Genomic DNA, 18,953 nt, shown 5'->3' with positions numbered 1-18,953 from the left:
ACTTGTTTGAAGTGATTTAGGGTTTCTTGCCTGAGCAGGGGATTGGAGTAGAAGACCCCAAGGTCCCTTCCAACTCTGTTATTCTACTCTATTTAAATTAATATAACAAACGACTTCTCCCGTTCCCCGGATGGTCAAGACCCTCAGAGCCTGGGCCTTCGTCTGATGTTATGCAACGCACGGTCCGTGGCCAATAAGGCCCCCCTAATACATGATCTGATTCAGGGGGGTGCCGCGGATATTATAGGCGTTACGGAGACCTGGCTGGGCACTGAAGGGGGCGTGCCCCTGGTTGAGATGTGCCCACCGGGTTTCCGTGCATTCCATCAGCCGAGGGCCCAGGGTAGGGGTGGGGGGGTGGCGGTTGTTATTAAAGAGAGTCTAGAGCCGAGGGAGACCACTGTACCTCAGATTGCCGGGTGTGAATCCCTCTTTGTGAGGTGGGGTCATAGATGTCAGATGGGCTTGCTGGTCGCGTACCTGGCTCCTTGCTGCGTGACAGCGGCCCTGCCCGAGCTCCTGGAGGTGCTTGCCGGGGTGGCAGTGGAGACCCCCAGACTTTTAGTCATGGGGGACTTTAACTTGCCATCTGCTGGCTCGTCATCGACAGTAGCTCGGGAGTTCATGGCCTCCATGACGGCCCTGGACCTGACTCAAGTAGTGGATGGCCCTACTCACATTGGGGGAGGCACACTGGACCTGATTTTTATCTCTGGTCAGTGGCTGAAGGATCTGGACTTGGGAGATATAGTCACAGAGCCTTTGTCATGGTCAGATCACTCTCTCCTTCGCCTGGACTTTCTGACCGCTACCCAACACCGCAGGGAGACGGAACCATTACGTTGGTACCGTCCCAGGCGCCTGATGGACCCAGAGAGGTTCCGGACGGAGCTTGGGCCATTCCCTGAGGGTCTGGCTCACGGCACGGCAGAGGAACTGGCCGCAGCCGGGGACCGGGCTGCGGCTGGGGCTTTAGACCGTGTCGTGCCTCTGCGGCCTCTGACCCGGCGCAGATCCCAACCGGCTCCTTGGTTCTCCGAGGAGCTGAGGGGGATGAAACGCCGGAGAAGACGCCTAGAGAGTTCTTGGAGGTCCAGCCGTTCAGAGGCTGATCGGACACTAGTTAGATCCTATACTAGGACCTACCTAGTGGCACTGAGGGAAGCGGCGTTGCTCGCCTCCTCCCTCATTGCGTCGGCAGATAACCGCCCAGCTGCCCTGTTTCGGGTGGCCCGCTCCCTCCTTCACCAGGGGGAGCGGGATGACCCGTTGCAGGGACGTGCTGAGGAGTTTAACGGTTATCTATACGATAAAATCGTTCAGCTTCGGGACGGTCTGGACCAAAATTGTGGCGATTCGGACGGGGCGTCTGAGGGCGGTCTTGGTGATATTGTTTGGGATGAGTTTGACCCTGTGGCTCCCGAGGACATGGACAGGTTGCTGGGTAGATTGAATGCCACCACGTGTTTACTGGACCCGTGCCCTCCTGGCTGGTGCTGGCCACTCAGGAGGTGACACGAGGCTGGCTCAGGGATTACGAGCGCTTCTTTGGTGGAGGAGTCTTTCCGGCCGCCTTGAAAGAGGCGGTGGTGAGGCCCTCCTCAAGAAGCCTTCCTGGACCCGGCTGTTTTAGGTAATTATCGTCCGGTCTCCAACCTTAAAGGCGAAGGTTGTAGAAATATGGTGGCATATCAGTTTCCCCTGCACCTGGAGGAAACTGTCTATCTAGACCCGTTCAGTCCGGCTTCCGGCCCGGTTACAGTACTGAGACGGCTTTGGTCGCGTTGGTGGATGATCTCTGGAGGGCCAGGGATAAGGGTTGTTCCCCTGCCCTGGTCCTATTAGACCTCTCAGCGGCTTTCGATACCATCGACCATGGTATCCTGCTGCGCCGGCTGGAGGGATTGGGAGTGAGAGGCACCGTTTATCGGTGGTTCTCCTCCTATCTCTCCGACCGGACGCAGACGGTGTTGGCGGGGGCAGAGGTCGGCCCAGCGCCTCACTTGTGGGTGCCGCAGGGCCGATTCTCTCGCCTTCTGTTCAACATCTACATGAAGCCGCTGGGTGAGATCATCAGTGGCTTCGGTGTGAGGTACCAGCTGTACGCTGATGACACCCAGCTGTACTTTTCCACACCAGGCCACCCCAATGAAGCTATCGAAGTGCTGTCCCGGTGTCTGGAAGCCGACGGGTCTGGATGGGGAGAAACAGGCTCAAGCTCAATCCTCCAAGACGGAGTGGTTGTGGATGCCGGCATCCCGCACAGTCAGCTGAGTCCACGGCTGACTGTTGGGAGCGAGTCATTGGCCCCGATGGAGAGGGTGCGCAACTTGGGCGTTCTCCTGGATGAACGGCTGTCTTTTGAAGACCACCTGACGGCCGCCTCCAGGAGAGCTTTCCACCAGGTTCGCCTGGTGCGCCAGCTGCGCCTTTCTAGACCGGGATGCCTTATGCACAGTCACTCACGCCCTTGTGACGCCTCGCCTGGATTACTGCAATGTTTCTACATGGGGCTCCTTGAGGGGCATCCGAGGCTTCAGTTAGTCCAGAATGCAGCTGCGCGGGTGATAGAGGGAGCCCTCGTGGCTCCCACGTGACACCTATCCTGCGCAGGCTGCACTGGCTACCTGTGGCCTTCCGGTGCGCTCAAGGTGTTGGTGAACGCCTTCAAAGCGCCCATGGCATAGGGCCGGGCTATCTACGGGACCGCCTGCTGCTACCGAATACCTCTCACCGACCCGTGCGCTCTCACAGAGAGGGACTCTCAGGGTGCCGTCGGCGCGACAGTGTCGCCTGGCGACGCCCAGGAAGGGCCTTCTCTGTGGGGCTCCCGCCTCTGGAACGAACTCCCCAGGACTCCGTCAACTTCCGGACCTCCGAACCTTTCGTCGCGAGCTTAAAACTCACCTATTCATCTGCGCTGGACTGGGTTAGTTTTTAAACTTATGGGTTTTTAATGGGTTTTATTCTAAATTTTAATCATGGCCAATTTAATAAGTTTTTTAATTATATTTTAATCGTATTTATATTGTATTATTTTGTATTTTTTATCAGGCTGTGAACCGCCCTGAGTCCTTCGGGAGAAGGGCGGTATAAAAATTTAAATAAATAAATAAATAAATAATAAATCTAAATAAAAAAATTCAATAACTATATAATAATAAAAACATGGAAGGAATTTTAAACACTTATGTGACTTTATATAGCATTTGAGGCTCAGAAAGTAGCGGCCTGAATAACTGTATCATTGTTCAGGAACAAATTATTCTATTCTCTCTCTCTGTGTCTGTCTGTCTGTCCATCCGTCTCTGTCTCTGTCTCTCTGTCTCTCTCCGTCTCTCTCTCTCTCTCTCTCTCTCTCTCTCTCTCTCTCTCTCTCTCTATATATATATATATATATATATATATATATATATATATATATATATATATATATATATATATATATATATATTTGTTTTCTGAGGTTTTCATGGTGTTTGTATGTAGGTCTTTGGTTATTCGGGTTTTCTCCCGCGTAAAATTGGAAGTGTCTTGGCGATGTTTCGACGAAGTCTCATTCGTCATCTTCAGGCTTCAGCTTCGTGCTTCTGGGAGCAATGTGTGAAATTTTACACGGGAGAAAACCCGAACAACCAAAGACCTATATACAAACACCCGTGAAAACCTCAGAAAACAAATATATATATATATATATATATATATATATATATATATATATAGAATAGAATAGAATTTTTATTGGCCAAGTGTGATTGGACACACAAGGAATTTGTCTTGGTGCATATGCTCTCTGTACATAAAAGAAAAGATACGTTCATCAAGGTACAACATTTACAACACAATTGATGGTCAATATATCAATATAAATCATAAGGATTGCCAGCAACAAAGTTACAGTCATACAGTCATAAGTGGAAAAAGATTGGTGATGGGAACTATGAGAAAACTAATAGTACTGCAGATTTAGTAAATAGTGTTGAGGGAATTATTTGTTTAGCAGAGTGATGGCCTTCGGGAAAAAACTGTTCTTGTGTCTAGTTGTTCTATTGTGCAGTGCTCTGTAGCATATCTCTCTCTCTATATATATATATATCTGTATCTCTCTCTCTATATATATATATGTATATTTGTTTTCTGAGGTTTTCGCGGGTGTTTGTATGTAGGTCTTTGGTTATTCGGGTTTTCTCCCGCGTAAAATTAGAAGTGTCTTGGCGACGTTTCGACGAAGTCTCATTCGTCATCTTCAGGCTTCAGCTTCGTGCTTCTGGGAGCAATGTGTGATTGCAGCTGTTTCTTCCTTTTTAACTGCTAGTGGGGGTTTGAACTGATTGGGTGGGAGCTTGGCTGTGCTCTGATTGGATGTGGGTTTTTTTTTTGTGCTCTGATTGGCTGGGGGTGTGTCCTGTTTGGGTGGGGGCTTGGTTGTGCTCAAATTAGTCTGAGTTGCAGGGGGATCTGAGCTGGTGAGCTGCACTGCTGCTGTTTGGCTTCGTGTTCGTGGTCGTGCTACATCTTCGTAGTGGGTGTCAGTCTGCTGCATGTATGGATTGGAGGGGTTTGAAATGGCTAATGTTGCAGCTGCGGTCTGGCTTCTGGTCCTTGGTCGTGCTTCCTGATCAGTGTGGGTTTGGGTGTGCTTTCTGGGTGGATGTGTGGTGGTGACATCCTGTGTGGACCTCGTGAGTGTGGGTCTGGTGTCATTCCTCGTGTTAGGGACACGTTTGTCAATAAGGGCAGGTTTCAAATGGCTGGTAGGCGGAGGTATCATCTCGTTTGTTCATGCTGTGTGGGCGTTTATCTCGATGGCTTCTCTGATTATTCTGTTGTTAAAGTGTTCAGTTTTGGCGATAGTTCTGGTCTTTTTAAAGTCAATATCGTGTCCTGTGACTTTAAAGTGTTGGACCAGGAAGAAGTTGGTTCCTCTTTTTGAATGAGTTCTTGTGTTCTTCAATGCGCACTTATTCTTCTGTTGGTTTGTCCAATGTATGTGGTGGGGCAGGCGGTGCATGGGATTTCATATACTCCTTGATTTTCTAACTCAATTTTGTCTTTGGGGTTTCTTAGGATGGTGGATATTTTTGGTTTGTGCAGAATGCTGTCTTGATGTTATGTTTGTGGAGGATCTTGCTGATTCTGTCTGTGGTGCCTTTTATATATGGGAGGAGGGCTGTGCCATTTTCTTGCTCTCTGTCTTGGGTTTTAGTGGGGGTTCTTTTGGATTAGTTTGGTAATCTTATTTCTCTGGAATCCATTGGATGTTAGTACGTTTGTGAGAGTGTGTAGTTCGGTTTTAGGTGTTGTTCGTCAGCTAAGCATTTTGTTCTAGAGATGAGTGTCTTGGCTACGGAGTTGATCTGTGCTGGGTGGTGGTGTGAGAGTGCATGCAGATAGCGGTTTGTGTGTGTTTTCTTCTGGTAGATGGTGTGTCCTAGGAGCCATTGGGTTTCTTGTAGACTAAGACATCTAGGAAGGGAAGTTGGTTGTTAACTTCTGTTTCCATGGTGAACTGTATTTTGGGGTGTAGGCTATTGAGGTGTGTGAGGAAGTTTTCAAGTTTTTCTTTCCCGTGTGGCCAGATTATGAAGGTGTCGCTCACGATCTGAGCCAGAGTTTGGGTTTGTGATCAGATTTTTCTAGTGCTTGGGTTTCAAAGTGTTCCATGTAGAGGTTGGCAATGACAGGTGAGAGGGGTGATCCCATGGGTGCGCCTTCTATTTGTTTGTATTTTTGTCCGTTATAGATGAAGTATGTGTTGGATAGGCAGTGGTTGGTCAGATCTAGGATGTGCTTGGGGGGGTTATATTTGTTTTGGATAGCTGTCAAGGCTTCTTTGATTGGCACTTGGGTGAAGAGGGATATGACATCAAAGCTCACGAGTAGGTCGCTGGGCTGTAAGTACTAACATCCAATGGATTCCAGAGAAATAAGATTACCAAACTAATCCAAAAAGAACCCCCCACTAAAACCCAAGACAGAGAGCAAGAAAATGGCACAGCCCTCCTCCCATATATAAAAGGCACCACAGACAGAATCAGCAAGATCCTCCACAAACATAACATCAAGACAGCATTCTGCACAAACCAAAAAATATCCACCATCCTAAGAAACCCCAAAGACAAAATTGAGTTAGAAAATCAAGGAGTATATGAAATCCCATGCACCGCCTGCCCCACCACATACATTGGACAAACCAACAGAAGAATAAGTGCACGCATTGAAGAACACAAGAACTCATTCAAAAAAGAGGAACCAACTTCTTCCCTGGTCCAACACTTTAAAGTCACAGGACACGATATTGACTTTAAAAAGACCAGAACTATCGCCAAAACTGAACACTTTAACAACAGAATAATCAGAGAAGCCATCGAGATAGAAAAACGCCCACACAGCATGAACAAACGAGATGATACCTCCGCCTACCAGCCATTTGGAAACCTGCCCTTATTGACAAACGTGTCCCTAACACGAGGAATGACACCAGAACCACACTCACGAGGTCCACACAGGATGTCACCACCACACATCCACCCAGATAGCACACCCAAACCCACACTGATCAGGAAGCACGACCAAGGACCAGAAGCCAGACCGCAGCTGCAACATTAGCCATTTCAAACCCCTCCAATCCATACATGCAGCAGACTGACACCCACTACGAAGATGTAGCACGACCACGAACACGAAGCCAAACAGCAGCAGTGCAGCTCACCAGCTCAGATCCCCCTGCAACTCAGACTAATTTGAGCACAACCAAGCCCCCACCCAAACAGGACACACCCCCAGCCAATCAGAGCACAAAAAAACCCACATCCAATCAGAGCACAGCCAAGCTCCCACCCAATCAGTTCAAACCCCCACTAGCAGTTAAAAAGGAAGAAACAGCTGCAATCACACATTGCTCCCAGAAGCACGAAGCTGAAGCCTGAAGATGACGAATGAGACTTCGTCGAAACGTCGCCAAGACACTTCTAATTTTACGCGGGAGAAAACCCGAATAACCAAAGACCTATATATGTATATATATATATAGAGAGAGAGAGAGACAGAGGCAGAGAGAGACAGAGAGAGACACAAACAGACAGAGAGAGAGACACACACAGACAGACAGACAGAATACAATTATAGTCTATTCTACAGTACATTGCTGCTTATCAATTACTTTCCAGGAATGTCATCCAGTTGACTTAACAAAAGTGAGAAACAACCATACATTTCTATATTTAAGCACTCATATTAAAAACACACTCATTACAATCTTCTGGGCAAATAATATAATATGACAAAGCAGTAGATGGATTAAACTAACATATGATAACTTCTTGCTATCTGCAGTTAGTTATGTTCCAAAAAATGCTGCGAATGATGCATTAGCCAAAACCAAATCATTTTTCTTAGGGAAAGACAGGATTAAGTTCCTACCAGCTTCTGGTCCCATATTTGTCAACTAATCCATACATAAGTTTGTTTTATATGTGTTTTTGTTTAAAGACACTTTACAGTTATTCTCAATTTATAACTGTTCATTTAGTGTCTGTTCGAAGTTACAATGGCACTGAAAAAAGTGACTTATAATCGTTTTTCACACTTATGACCATTTCAACATCCCCATCATCATGTGATTTATATTTATTTTTTTTAATTATTTTTTTATTTTTTTAAAAACAAACCAGATATAAAACATTCCATCTTTCCTTGTACAGTGTGTCGTCTAGGTGTGATTTATATTTCTGATGATTGCAGTGTCCTGGGGACATGGAATCCCCTTTGTGACCTTCTGACAAGCAAAGTCAATGGGGAAACCAGATTCACTTAACAACCGTGTTATTAATTTAATAATTGCAGTGATTCACGTAAAATGGGACAAAACTCATTTAACAAATTTCTCACTTAGCAATTTTGGGCTCAACTGTGGTTATAAATTGAGGACTACCTGTATTTAATGTTTGTGTGTGTGTATGTATGTGTGTGTGTGTGTGTGTTTTACAAATAAAGTTCTAAAAAGAAGCATTTAAAAATTTTATCAAAAAGTCTTTGAATTTCGGAGCCATTTCAACCAGCAAATCACTGAGAGTAGCCAGGTGTGTGCAGAGTGGCAACTCAAAACTTTCGCTGTCTTGGGTGCGTCTGTGAATACAGCTAGTCCTCAATTTACAACGGTTCATTTAAAGATTATTCAAAGTTATGATGGCATTAAAAAAAAGTTACATGACTCATTCTCGAAGTCACAACCATCATTTGATCAGAATTTGGGCACTTGATAACTAACCTGTATTTACGACAGTTTCAGGGTCTTGGTGTAATGCGACTGCAAGCCAAATCAACTGCGGAAATTAGATTAGCTTACATACTGCGTGGCTCACTGAACAGCCATGACAGAAGTGGTCATAGAATCTTGTCCAGTCCGGTGACACCTTGCTTAACAACTGCATCACTTAGTGACCAAAATTCCAGTCCCGATGGTGATTGTGACACACAAGGACTACCTGTAATCGCAATAATGTCAGGAGGATTGAATTTGGGGCTACAAGTTCATTTTAGTGAGTAGGCAAATTTGCCTAAGTGGAACCCATAAAGGGATTGTGTCAACTCTGAAGCGAACCTGGTTGAAGCCATCTTGTCCTGCCTCATAGTTGCCATGAACTCTGAGAGGGTGGAGGGAGGGGGAACTAGATAGGCTGGCAAATAGTCAAAACAAAAAATTTTCTTGTGGGAACCAAGATCATCCCAACAGGTAGCAGTTGAAAGTAGCCTGCCAGCTACTTTCATTGGACAATGTGACCAGTGACATTTGGGGTGTGAAATATTTGCTCTTTTAATTAGGGAAAAAACACAGGAACTTTTAGAGTTGGTTTTCACTAGCTAAACCGATATGATATATCCAATAAACATGTTCTTTGCGGAATCTACCTGCACTGGAGTTTTGATTTTAGCAAATGCATTACTCAGAACACTGACAGATTGCTTGCATATAATATATATGTATATATTAAAAATATTTTGGCATTTGAAGCTAAAAAATGAAACACTATAATCAGACAGCTACAAAGGAGAAGGCTTAAAGATTTTGTTATGATCTGCCTCCTTTGGCAGAAATACCTGGGGGGAAAAACCTGTTGAGATTACTAAGCATTTCCTCCAAAAAATGAACAGATGGAGCAAAAGACAAAATTCACCAAATGTGAGAGAACGTCTTCTCAATCCTAGATTTATCTTCCAGCCTCCAAAGGCTTTACTCACCGTGTTGTTGATGGACGAGACATGGACAATCCCACCTTGGCTTCCATTGTAGTAATGAGGAGCCCCAATTAGAAGGAGGTCAGTATTTCCGTCTTTGTTTAAGTCCACGGTGGCAAGTTCAGCACCAAAGTAAGAACCCACCTAAAAAGAAGAAAACACCTTCTGTGGGATCGCACAATACAGAGTCTGTAGGCCCAGCATTTTGTAGATATCCAGCCATTTTAGCAGAGCAACCCTGTTGAGACATCATGTTATTTATTGGTTTACCATCAAATGATTTATTTATTTCTGACTGGAAATGTCTTGTGACTTTTTGCAGAAAAGAGAAAACAAAGCTCAGTCTTATGACTTAGGGACTTTGATGATCAGAGGAAATATATAACGGGGGGGAAAAGAGAGCTTTCATTTTTTTGGCAAGACTTAATTTTGTAACCGTACTTATATTTACTGAGAAGAAAACAGAAAGCTGCTTCTTTCTAGGTCTTTTCTTTCCTTCTTGTTGTGCTTTTTGCTTTTCTTCCACCCCCTCCTTTTCTTTCGTTTCTTTTCTCTCTATTAATTCTTATTAATTTTTAATCTCCCTTTCAAAAGTCTTAATAGAAAAATTATTCAAGAAAATAGGTCATGGAGCTGAGCTGTTTACTTTGTGGTCAGCCATTTTAGGGAAGCTGCCCAGCAATAGAAAGCTTATTTAGGCAATCCCTCCATTCTGGTGGGGTGGGGTGGGGTGGGGTATGTGTGTGTAAAAAGAGATCAGACACAGGACAGCATAGTACCGCACTAAAACCAATTTAGCTTTGACTGTTAGTTGATTAAATTCTGGTGTATCATTATCATCATCTTCCTTTCAGCCATTGTCTGTTCACTGCAGGATGAAGGTTGATTTTGACTTATGAATTGGTATTTTTGTACTGCCTTTTATTGAGTCTTAACCACCTAAAATGCCCGTGATTGAGCAGGAAAATGGGGTCTGTCAAATAAATTAATAAATAAATGAGATTGCCTAGTTGGTGTTGCATTCCAATCCTCATTAGGCTCAGCCAGCAAATCCAACAGTGTATAGGTAGTCCTTGACTTACTATAGGACTGTAACTGAGCCTGAAACATGGTTGTAAGTCACTCTGGTCATTAACTGGATCACCACAGGAGCATCCCTGATTTTATGACTTTTTTGCTGCAGTTGTTAAGCAAATGCAGTGGTTGATAAATGAACCTATTTTCGTCAATGGGGAGTGTCTGCTGGAAATAGGACATAAGAACCAGAAAATTAAAAATATATATTGTGAAAATTGTGGTCATGTGACCATACAACACTGCAAACAGTCATAAATGCGAGCCAGCTCCCTGTTGTGTCTCGTCCAATCTCACCTCAGCCGGGGTCTTCTTATCTGCTTCCGAACACGGAAGAAGAAATATCTCCAGCCCCCAGCCCTGGCTCCATGCCCAGACAGGCTGAAGAGGAAGAAATACCTCCAGCCCCCAGCCCTGGCTCCATGCCCAGACAGGCTGAAGAGGAGGAAGTATCTCCAGCCCCCAGCCCTGGCTCCATGCCCAGGCAAACGGAGCAACTAGACCCCTCCCCTTCCTCCACAGCATGTGAGCCTGAGGAAGGTTTATTACCAACAGCTGCTGACTGGAGTGACCCTCGCGTCAGAAGACTTGATAGGCGGAGGCAACAGAAGGAAGAAAGGGGCAGGCCTGGATAAGTGCTGAGTCATGGAGCCACACCCCATGGCCTATATAAAGGATCTGCTTTCTGGCATTCTCTGAGTCAGGCAAAGTCTAAACATATCTTGCTGAAGTCACTTTCTGGTCTCCTGCCTGCCTTGAGGACTTTGCTAGGACTTTGGCAGAGCTGCAGAGGCACACCTGATTCGGATTTCCCTGACCCGGCCGTCAGCGGAGGAGTGAGACACGACACTCCCAAGTGCCCCAAATTCAAACACGGGACTGCAGTTGTGTATGTTGTTATGCAGCCATTGGAACTTCAGAACTGGGTTGTAAGTAGCTCTGGGGAAGTCTGTCGTAACTCTTAAGTGACTGGTCATTAAGTGAGGACTACCTGTACTGAGGACTCCCCTACTTGAATTGTCTCTGATAACAATTTTCTCTCTTACATCTATGCCTACATTCTAATAGAATCTCTGCTGGAGGTAGACTAATTATGAATTTAGACTATGACACTCTGTCCTTGATGTAGAACAAAAGTTCTATGAAGTTTTACAATCCTTCCGACACAACAGTGAAGGTTGATCTGCATCCCGTTTCCTATCCTCCCTTACCTGTTGACCCTGAATATTCCCTGTGAAGCGTCCACTCTTGCTTTCAAAGACGAAGACTTGGCCAACGTGCTGGAACCGAGGAGCTCCGGTGATGTAGAAGGTCTTTTTGTGAAAGCGAGCTAAAGCCACAGAGTAACCTATCCAGAAAAGAGAAGAAACAACCTGTGGTTCTTGGATTTGACCAATTTAGCACTTTGGGGCAGAGGGTGGAGAGAAATAAGAAATAACCAACCTCCATCACTCACCTATATAGGACTCATTGATACTGATGTTCAGGAATTGGGTCTGAGGAGGTTCTCCAAAAGATGATTCTTCTAAGCCTCCAGTCCAGCTATAAGCACCGACAACCCCGGTCACTGCATGTTCCTGAAGAGAAAAGGAAACAAGGAAGAAATGAAAGAGGGACAATTTATCTACCCTCATATGCACATGTAGCCTTGTCACCAAGTAGAGGTGGTCCTCAGCTTACGACTATAACTGAGCCTAAAATTTTTGTTGTTGAGACATTTCTTAAGTGAATTTAGCCCCATTTTATATCCTTTCTTGTCCCAGTTGTTAAGTGAGTCACTGCAGTTGTTAAGTTAGTAACATGGTTGTTAATTGAAACCGGCTTCCCTATGGACTCAGCTTGTCAGAAGGTCGTAAAAGATGATCACACAACCCAGGGGCACTGCAACCGTCATAAATATGAACTGGTTGCCAAGTATCTGAATTTTGATCACGTGATTGTGGGGATGTCGCAACTGTCACGAGTGTGGAAAATCACTTTTTTTTCAGTGCCACTGTAATTGCAAACAAATGAACTGTTGTAAATTGAGGCTTACCTATATCAGAAAAATTCAGGAGAAATGTGAAAGAGCCGGGTGTTGTTGGTTTTTTTTTATTGTATAGCACTCCAAGTCCCTCTATGAGATGGTTCAGAAATGTGAAAAATAAATAAATAAATCCCCATTCCCTCACCTGCAAGGAAACTACCCATATTACCCTGAAAATAAGATCAGGTCTTATATTAATCTTTGTTCCAAAGATGCATTAGGGCCGTGATGGCAAACCTATGGAATGCGTGCCACAGCTGGCATGCGGAGTCGTATCTGTGGGCATGTGAGTGTTGCCCTAGCTCAGCTCCAGCACGCAAGCACATGTCGGCCATCTGATTTTTGGGCCTTCTGGGTCCACCAGAAGTCGGCTTCTGGAGGACCTCTGGGGGGCCTCTGGGTGGGGGGGGGCATTTACGCCCTTCCCAGGCTCCTAGAAAACCTCCGGAGCCTGGGAGGAGCGAAAAAGGGCCTTCCAATACCACCAGAAGTTGGGAAATGGGCTGTTTCCGACCCCTGGATGGCCTCTGGGAGGGTTGGCCCACTGTGCCATTGCATGCCAAAAGCAGGGAGAATGCGAGGGGGGTCACGGATGCATGCAGGGGGGGGCACATTGAATTATGGGTCTGGGCATGTGTCCCTGCTTTTGGCACGCAATGGCAAAAAAATTAGCCATCACTGCATTAGAGCGTATTTTATGGTTAGGTCTTATTTTGGGGAAAATATGGTATTAAATATGGGACGCGGTGGCTCAGGGGCTAGGACTTTGAGCTTGTTGATCAAAAGGTCGGCAGCTCAGCGGTTCGAATCCCTAGTGCTGCCGTGTAACGGGGTAGGCTCCCGTTACTAGTCCCAGCTTCTGCCAACCTAGCAGTTTCGAAAGCACGTAAAAATGCAAGTAGAAAAAATAGGGACCACCTTTGGTGGGAAGGTAACAGCGTTCCGTGTGCCTTTGGCGTTGAGTCATGCCGGCCACATGACCACAGAGACATCTTCGGACAGCACTGGCTCTTCGGCTTTGAAACTGAGATGAGCACCGCCCCCTAGAGTCGGCAACGACTAGCACGTATGTGCGAGGGGAACCTTTACCTTTTTATGGTATTAAATATGTCCATGTGGCTGATGATCTTAACTGAGGCTTATTTTTGAGGTAGGGCTTATATTATGAGCATCCTGAAAAATTATGCCACGAATTATTTTCTGGCTGGGTCTTATTTTCGGAGTACGTAAAGATTTTAATAACTGATTTATGGGTTCAGAGCAGCCTACTGCAGGATTCTTTTTTTTTTTTTTAAGTATGATTCTTTTCCTTAAAATAAAAGTAAACAAATTGTGGGTCACTTGTGACTTTCAGCTGTGAAAACAGACAGATGAAAATTTTCTCCCCCTTTTTTTCTTTAGATTTAGAGAAGTACTCCAGGTCAGAATGGGTGCTTAAAACACCCATGCCATGCCTTAAAATCTCAGTTCTCTGCTTTTTCAGCCTTTTTTTCTTAATATGCCAAAAGCTTATATTTTCACAAAGGATATAAATTAGTATTGTGGTGTCTACTCACCGGTGTAAGAAGGGAGCTGAATCCACCTTGGGAAAATTCTTTCTCGAAAAAACTGCTGGCTGAGGCATCAGGTGACGGTTTAGAGACTCCTTTTTCAAAGAAGAAAAATAACGAATAAGAGCAGCAATTGTCAACAGCATCAAAATACTTGAATTTTATAAATCATGTGATAAATTTATGCAGTTTCCGATGCTGTCCGTGGCTTCTATGAGCTTCTTTACTTTAAGGCCTGTTGTGTGATGTCAGGATTGTGGAGTCCTCAAGTCACGACCATAATGGAGCCTTTCCATTATGGTCATAATTTGTAAGGGTTGTAAAATGGATCAGTCACATAACCAACCTGATTTTAGGACATTTTTAGCAGCAGCAAATGCAATAGTGATTAAGTGCGAACACTGTGGCCGCTATGCAAATGCAGTTGTTAAACAAACCCATTATTCACTATGGTACAGTTTTGCCAAAAAAGCAGAAATGCCCGTTTTTCCATGTTACCAAGCACCTGAAGTGCAGTCATGTGACCACGAGGAGGGGGCACTGTTAGAACTTCGAAGTAGGTTGTAATTTCGACCGGTCACTAAGCAGCCGGTCAGAAGTGAAGCAGTACCTGTAGTAACATAATCTGTCATAAATGAAGCAAATGCTCTTGTTCCCTTATGAGCATGCCATTTTAAAAGTATCATTTATCTTTTTATTATCTTTTTTGGTTCTCTATGGATGGGCTGAATTATTGAAAAACGAAGTTGGGTTGGCTCTCTATCCAATAATATTTATCTCAGCCTTGAGATAAATCACAGAGAAGAACAGGGAAGGTCTTAAAGTTTGCCAGTGAAAGAAACTTTAAGAATTAAAAAAATAAACAAATCACCCTCCAAAGAGCATCAGGAGAATCATTGGAAAAGGATGAGTTCAAACCTTCAATATTAAAGATCTTATCCTTCAGCTGTTTCTGAAGCTGTCCAAGGGCATCAAAACTTTCCACAGGAAAAACATTTTCATTTGATGATGCAATTCTGCGCAGCTCATCTTGAGCCGTCAAGAAATTCCGACCAACCTGATAGATACAAGGGGGAGGGAGGGAGAGGGATACACTGGATAATATATCAATGGAGATTCTCAGTCATCCAGGTCATGGTTGTCCCAAAGGTGCTTTTTCAAGAGGCAGCTGGACTTTCTGGTCTTTTGTTGAAGACATTTTGCTTCTCATCCAAGAAGCTTCTTCAGCTCTTGAAGCTTCTTGGATGAGAAGTGAAGAGCTGAAGACGCTTCTTGGATGAGAAGCAAAATGTCTTCAAAGAAAGTCCAGTTGCCTCTTGAAAAAGCACCTTTGGGACTAGATAATATAGGTAGTCCTTAACTTGTTATCACAATTGAGCCCCAAATTTCTGTTACTAAGCAAGACAGTTGAGTGAGTTTTGCCCCAATGTAGGACCTTCCTTGGCACCGTTGTTAAGTGAATCACTGCAATTGTGAAGTTAGTAACATGGTTGTTATGTGAATCCGGCTTCCCTCTTGACTTTGCTTGTCAGAAAGTTGCAAAAGGGGATCACATGACCCTGGGACACTGCAAATAAATGCTAGTTATGATATGACTACGGGGATGCTACAACACTCATAAGTGTGATAAATGGTCATGTCACTTTTTTCAGTTCTGTTGTAACTTTGAACAGTCACTAAATGAATATTTGTAGGTTGAGGACTACCAGTAAGAACAAATTTGTACTAACTTCCCAAAACTTCACATTCCTTTCCCTTTCTAGCTACCAATTAGGCCAATTTCATCCAGGATGTTTCCTGGACTTAAAACTGACTGCCAAAGACTTCCGGTGGCACCACTTTCCTCTCCGGGCGCCTAATCAAGGTGCTCCGTGCTGAAATCTCGTAAAAGCCGGCAAAACAGCGAAAATCAGCTGTTCGCCGGCTTCAACTTCTCTCCCTGGGAGAAAGGGAGAGGATAGAGCAGCGGGAGAGTGGTAGATCTCCCCAGGGGCTTGGCTTTGTGAAGCAGAGCCCCGGAAGGTTGAGTCCCACTGAACCCCACCGAGCTCCGAGCTTCAGCGCATTCCTGCAGAAGCAGGAAAAGAAGAAAGTGTCCATCTCTGCCTAATTGATTTTCTTTGTGGATTTCTATATGGCAGACGGAATAAGGCGAGTGAACAATTATTGGATTGCAAGTATTTCTGACTTCCTGACTTCTACCCTTTAAAAAGTGATTATTATTTTTTGCCTTAACTGACTGTTTAAAATGGTGTCTGAGAGGAAGTGAAAGTGAAGTGAAGTGAAAGTGGAATCTGGCTGTGTAACTAAGAAACATTATTTGTGGATTGCAACGAATTGAGCTCTCCTATACTCAAAGGGAAAAAGAAAAGTTTTAAAGTTAAATTTTGTGACTTTAAAAACTGAAATGGCTACTAAACCACCTAAGACTGCTGGCAGAAGGGGATCTGAAGTAGCTTTGGAAGATATGCTTAAAGAGCAAGGGAAAATGTTTGAAGAAAGGTTTAAGGAGTTGATGGAAAATAATGACAAAATAAGAGAAGAAATAAAAGATAATAATAAAAAATAAGAGAAGATATTTTGATGGCTTTTCAAGGTTTGGCAAAAAGACTGGAGGGGTTGGAGGAGGAGGTGCAAGAAATTGCTCAGTCAAACCAGCAATTAGAAAATAAAATGGGAGGAATGCAAATAAAATTGGACAAAAATGAAGATCAAGTGATGGTGATGCAGTATAGGATGATGGAAGGAGCTCTGAGAATTAGGGGATTACAGGAGGAAAAAGGTGAAGATTTAAAAAAAAAATTATCAGAAGCCTTGGCTGAATTTATTGAATCTGATCCACAAGAGGTTGCTTATCAAATTGATAAAATATACAGAGTTAATTCCTGGATTGCTAGGCAGAAGAAGCTCCCTAGAGACATTGTGGTTTACTTTGTGAAAAGAACAATGAGAAATCAGATCTTGCAAGTTGCATATCAGAAAAAGCTGAAAATAGGAGATCAGGAATTGAAGGTTTTGAAAGAGATTCCTCCCAAGATGCTAAGGGATAGGAAAGACTTTATATTTTTTACACAAGAACTTAAAAAATATCAGATTCACTTTAGATGGGAAGTTCCAGTTGGTTTGTCAGTGTATTATCAAGGAAGAAGATATCGTATTGATACAGTGCTTAAGGCCAAAGATTTTCTTTCTACTGTGTTGAAAGTTGAAATAGAAGTAATAGAAAAAAGAATTCAAGAGAGTCAAATGAGTGTGGAAGCTGAGGTGACCCCAATGATGTTATCATCTGAGGAACAACCACAAGAACAAAGAGTGACAAGGGGAGCCTTCAAGCGTAAAGAAAAGGAGCAACAAATTCAAAGTAAAGGTCAGGATTCTGCTACAGAAGCGGTGGGAGGAGCAAGGCCAAAGATACGGGAGGAAGATCTTCAGCTGATTGTTCAAAAGCTTCAGGAGGCCAGTAATGGCAAATAAAATTCTGACCTGGAATGTCAATGGTTTGAATTCAGCTCAGAAAAGAAGAAAAATATTTCATTATCTGAAACAATTTAAAAATGATGTGATTTGTTTACAAGAGCACATATTAAATTATCAGATCAAAAATACTTAATAAATTCAAAATGAGGTAAACATTTTGTTGCTTCAGCTTTGGATAAGAAAAATGGCATAGTGGTATATTTGAGAAAGGATATACCAGCCAAGTTAATAGAGGCAGATATTCACGGAAGATATATTGCTATTGAATTTACATTAGAAACAAAAAAGATTTTTCTGCTAGGTATATATGCACCTAATCAGCAACAAGAAAAATACTACAGAATGTTGTATGATAAATTGATTCTATGGGATTATAGATCGTATATTATATTAGGAGATTGGAATGGAGTAATTGATACACGAAAAGGACAAGAGAATTTCTTCTAAAAAGATACGTCCACATGCAAATTTTGGAAACCAGCCTGACCAAAATCAACCCCGATGACGCTAACAAAATCAGACTCGAGATCTCCAACATCCTCTGCACCAGCAAGCCACCCAAAAGCAACTTACCCAAAGAGGAACAGACAGCACTACTTAACCTGAAAAAAGATACCAGCATAATAATCCTACCAGCAGACAAGGGCAACGCCACGGTGGTTATGAACACATCTGACTACCAAACCAAATTAACCAACCTACTCCAAGATCCTGCATACAAGCCCCTAAACACAGACCCCACCACCTACCTAGAAAAAACCACTAGATCCAAAATAAAAGCCTCCCCCATCAGCGAAGAAATCCAACAAAGAATCATTCCCAGAGAGAAATCATCCAGATGCCCTAAGCTCTATGGCCTCCCCAAGATACACAAAGAAGGAACCCCACTCAGACCCATAGTCAGCTCCATAGGCTCACCTCTACAAAACCTAGCCAAATTTCTCGCCAAACAACTACAGCCCTATGCAGAATCCATCACCTCACACGTAAAAAACTCATTCCAGTTCATAGAGATCATAAAGAAACAAAACTTACAGCCCAGCGACCTACTCGTGAGCTTTGATGTCATATCCCTCTTCACCCAAGTGCCAATCAAAGAAACCTTGACAGCTATCCAAAACAAATATAACCCCCCCAAGCACATCCTAGATCTGACCAACCACTGCCTATCCAACACATACTTCATCTATAATGGACAAAAATACAAACAAGTAGAAGGAGCACCCATGGGATCACCCCTCTCACCTGTCATTGCCAATCTCTACATGGAACACTTTGAAACCCAAGCTCTAGAAAAATCTGATCACAAACCCAAACTCTGGCTCAGATATGTAGACGACACCTTCATAATCTGGCCACACGGGAAAGAAAAACTTGACAACTTCCTCACACACCTCAATAGCCTACACCCCAAAATACAGTTCACCATGGAAACAGAAGTTAACAACCAACTTCCCTTCCTGGATGTCTCAGTCTACAGAAAACCCAATGGCTCCCTAGGACACACCATCTACCAGAAGAAAACACACACAAACCGCTATCTGCATGCACTCTCACACCACCACCCAGCACAGATCAACTCCGTAGCC

General features: G+C 43.9%; 1 protein-coding gene across 2 annotated transcripts in view; it reads right to left on the bottom strand.

Moving 5' to 3' along the window:
• Positions 1–18,953, bottom strand: part of LOC131197286 (integrin alpha-X-like) — a 75,505-nt gene that overhangs the window by 33,913 nt on the left and 22,639 nt on the right. For both annotated transcript variants that reach the window (XM_058181155.1, XM_058181154.1), the window contains 5 exons: positions 14,806–14,944; positions 13,894–13,982; positions 11,768–11,888; positions 11,523–11,659; positions 9,241–9,381 (listed from right to left, as the gene is read on the bottom strand). In XM_058181155.1, coding sequence (XP_058037138.1) covers positions 9,241–9,381; positions 11,523–11,659; positions 11,768–11,888; positions 13,894–13,982; positions 14,806–14,944 — 627 coding nt within the window. The remainder of the gene's footprint in view (positions 1–9,240; positions 9,382–11,522; positions 11,660–11,767; positions 11,889–13,893; positions 13,983–14,805; positions 14,945–18,953) is intronic.

The sequence above is a fragment of the Ahaetulla prasina genome, chromosome 4 (genome assembly GCF_028640845.1).
Source record: "Ahaetulla prasina isolate Xishuangbanna chromosome 4, ASM2864084v1, whole genome shotgun sequence".
NCBI lineage: Eukaryota > Metazoa > Chordata > Lepidosauria > Squamata > Colubridae > Ahaetulla > Ahaetulla prasina.
The sequence above is the reverse complement of the archived record's forward strand: the minus strand, read 5'-3'. Positions and strand labels throughout refer to the sequence as shown.